The sequence below is a fragment of the Habropoda laboriosa genome, unplaced genomic scaffold, assembly GCF_001263275.1.
Source record: "Habropoda laboriosa isolate 0110345459 unplaced genomic scaffold, ASM126327v1 scaffold6544, whole genome shotgun sequence".
NCBI lineage: Eukaryota > Metazoa > Arthropoda > Insecta > Hymenoptera > Apidae > Habropoda > Habropoda laboriosa.
In genome coordinates this window covers 4528-7946 of record NW_017106421.1, presented here as the reverse complement: position 1 = coordinate 7946, position 3419 = coordinate 4528, and the positions used below count along the sequence as shown (strand labels likewise).

Here is a 3419-nt window from a genome sequence, read left to right as displayed (position 1 = left end):
TGTATCTATAAATAAATAAATAAAAAAAATTTCATAAATTAAACGTAAATTGATGAATAACAGTCATGTTACCAGAAGCAGACATACCAGCAATTTCAAAGCGTTTTTCAACTTTAGATCAATACCAATGGAACAGAAATTGTTGAATCAACAAAATATTTTGTAGATGTGTACTTTAACTATTCCTGAGTATGATGATAAGTCTTTCTTACGTTAACTCTCTACTCGACTTTTGGTCAATTTTTTGGGGTTCCTGGCCCACTGTGCAGTGGTTCAAATGGCTGATTTAGCTGGCCGAAAGTCAGTTTGAAAAATTTTATCTAAGCGAAAAAATTTTTATCACACGAGGTAGTTAAATATGTGAGGAACAATGCCCTGACATTGTTTTTTTAATCATTCGTGCACCCATGATGTGTTATGCTTTGCCAAAGTTTAATAATTTTTGTGGTGCGCGTCAGGCCCTTGAAATTCCCTGAAACGTTTTTTATGTTTTATAGAAGATGCGTCCTTTTTTTCATTATAGAAGTTTTTCTGGTAAGTATATTCTATATTCTAAAAGGTCTGTACTGTTTTATTATGTATCTTTTGGTGGTTGTTGATATTTATACGTGTTTAATACATAAATACTATTTTTTACGATTGCAAGATTTCAATAGTGATTTTGTTATACATCAGTGTGAGTCTCGGTCTTCTTTCAAGCATTATTATGTTCTGTGAAGCTTTATGTTTACAATGAAACAAAAAGTTTTTGCGAAAATTTGCGCCATTTGTTGCTAGAGCATATTTTATCGCGACGCGACCTGCCGGTTACACGTCTTCGATTGCGTTGACGACCAAGTTTCGGTCAAAAGGACAAGGAAAATTTAACTGAAAGAAAGAAAAGTCAGTTCAGAATTGCAAGCAAAACGAGAAGTATTCTGAAATTTAGTCACTTTTCGCACAATATACGTCTTATTTATTTTTAACATATATTATTTTGGTCCATAATTTCGTGCGTTTTTCATTTCGTATAGGATGAAATTCATAGCATTCGTCTATCAGCTACATATGTATGTATGTAATATATGTACTATCTGACAAACCTAAAGTGAAGTCTCGACGTCACTCAGGGCCTAGAAGTAGAAGATGTAGGGGAACTTGCGACGGCTCGCTGTTAGTAAGTCAATAGGGATAGAATAAGGTTATCGCAGTTAAAAGAAAAAGTCTGTGTAGGGGCACGCAACATTATACGAGCGTGTCCTACACGGTTAGATCTTACCAAATGGCAGAGTGTTAGTAGGCTAGTCTATACGTATAGCTCTACGCAATCAAATCGTTGCCAAACTTTGGCGCGGATGAGAGTCAGCGCTACCGTGGTTGAGCGCGGGCTGTACGCGCGCTCTCATTGGCCAGTGTTTTTCGTTAATAATTCGAAAACGAAGCTTCAAACTACAATTTGGAAAAGGAAAAAGTTGTTCATAGTCATCTTAGCAACCCCCCATTTCCGGATGTCGAAGAGTTACGGTCCACCCTGTATATATATATAGAAATATTTGTGAAATATAAAAATACAACAACGCTGTAGATGTTTTGGAGAACTGTAAACAAACTGTCGCGTCTTCGTTACGAGTCAATGTCATCCAGCGTTGGCTGGGCGAGGGTTAACGGATAATTTTCGTCATTTCCAATCTAAGAAATAGTTACACAGTACTAACGTAAAAGTTTTTGAAATAATAAAAATTGATATAATTTAAATAATTACAAACATGAGTGATACACGAGCTGGCAAAAAAGAAAAGTGTCAGCAAATACAAGTATTTGTCCGTGTTAGGTAAGTAAATGATTTTTTCACGAATTAACATAATTTTAAATATATCTTATTTATTATAAAACTGTAATTATGAAATTATAAGTCAAAAGATTTAAAATGTATTATTCTATTTATCAAAATGCTATAATAAATTAGAAATGACAATATTTTGACACATAAGTTATGTTTATTGTGATAACATTAGTTTATATTTTTAATTTGCATTTATAATTTGTACTTCTGTATACTTTATATCATAGTGAAATGTCAGTGGACTATATAAATTATAGAAGTAATAGATGTTGAAGTATAAAAAAATTTCAAACATTAATAATTATTTATCTTGTTATTATGTTAAGTTATAAATCATATTCTTATCATAAAGGAGTAATAAAGTGGAAAAGACAGATATTAATATTAAGAAATGTTTGTCGATTCTACTCTGTTTAGTTGAATATTCTTTTATGTAAAAGGAATTATTATGGTATTACTAGCAGTTTTAATTTTTATTGTTTGTTATTATTTAATATTTCCTTTTATTAGACCTATAAGTAATCTTGAGAGAAATAATAAGTCTGCTACCATAGTGGAAGTTCTTAATAATAAGGAAGTAATAGTGCACGAGCGTCCTTACGATAAATTATCGAAAAAATATAAATTTGATAATGTATTTGAACCTTCTTCCAAACAGGTATATTTATTTCTACAATTAGAACATGTAGTTTTAAGTAAATAATATTTAATTATATAATTTTCAATTAACAGATTGAAGTATATAATATTGTTGTTAATCCATTGTTGGATGAAGTTTTGGCTGGATATAGTTGTACAGTATTTGCATATGGACAAACTGGTACAGGAAAAACATTCACAATGGAAGGAATTAACAGTGATTCAACTTTGCATTGGCAAAGTGTAAGTGATAATTCTTTTCTATAACATTATTTACATAATATGTGCTCTAATATGTTGTCAATAACATTCCTTATACTTGTATGTGTATTAGGTATTTGAAAACAAAAATTTACTCACTATGAGTGTTTATAATGCTCGTTACATTTTTTAAAAAAGCTTAGCAAACATATTTTTTAAAATTGTAGTAAGAAAAGATACTACAATATTAAAATATAACATATAACAATATTACATGTAATTGTATAATTATAGGATTCATCTGCTGGTATAATACCAAGGTCTTTAAGTCATATGTTTGACAAATTGCAATTATTGGAAGCACAAGAATACACAATTAGAGTTAGTTTTCTAGAACTTTATAATGGAGATTTATTTGATCTTTTATCACCTAATGACGATGCAACTAAAATAAGGTACATATTACAAAGTATTTAAACTACATATAATTTTGAATTATTTAGTTATATTGTGATGCATTTTTTAATTCTATATTAAATACCCATTGAATAGATTGTATGAAGATACATCAAAGAAAGGTGCAGTAATCATTCATGGGTTAAATGAAGTAACAGTACACAATAAAAGTGAAGTGTACAAAATTCTTGAAAAGGGATCAGAAAAGAGACAAACTGCTGCAACATTGATGAACGCTCAATCTAGGTCATTACCTTTATTTTTTATTACTATTGAAATCTAATTTCACTTAGAAGTTGTA

The 3419-nt window shown here is 30.1% G+C and overlaps 1 protein-coding gene across 1 annotated transcript in view; it reads left to right on the top strand.

Moving 5' to 3' along the window:
* Window positions 1-1745: 1745 nt before the first annotated feature.
* LOC108578309 (kinesin-like protein Klp61F) overlaps window positions 1746-3419 on the top strand; it is a 5183-nt gene continuing 3509 nt past the window's right edge. The window contains exons 1-5 of the mRNA XM_017941613.1: window positions 1746-1810; window positions 2333-2480; window positions 2555-2704; window positions 2957-3117; window positions 3215-3398. Of these exons, the coding sequence (XP_017797102.1) occupies window positions 1746-1810; window positions 2333-2480; window positions 2555-2704; window positions 2957-3117; window positions 3215-3398 (708 nt within the window). The remainder of the gene's footprint in view (window positions 1811-2332; window positions 2481-2554; window positions 2705-2956; window positions 3118-3214; window positions 3399-3419) is intronic.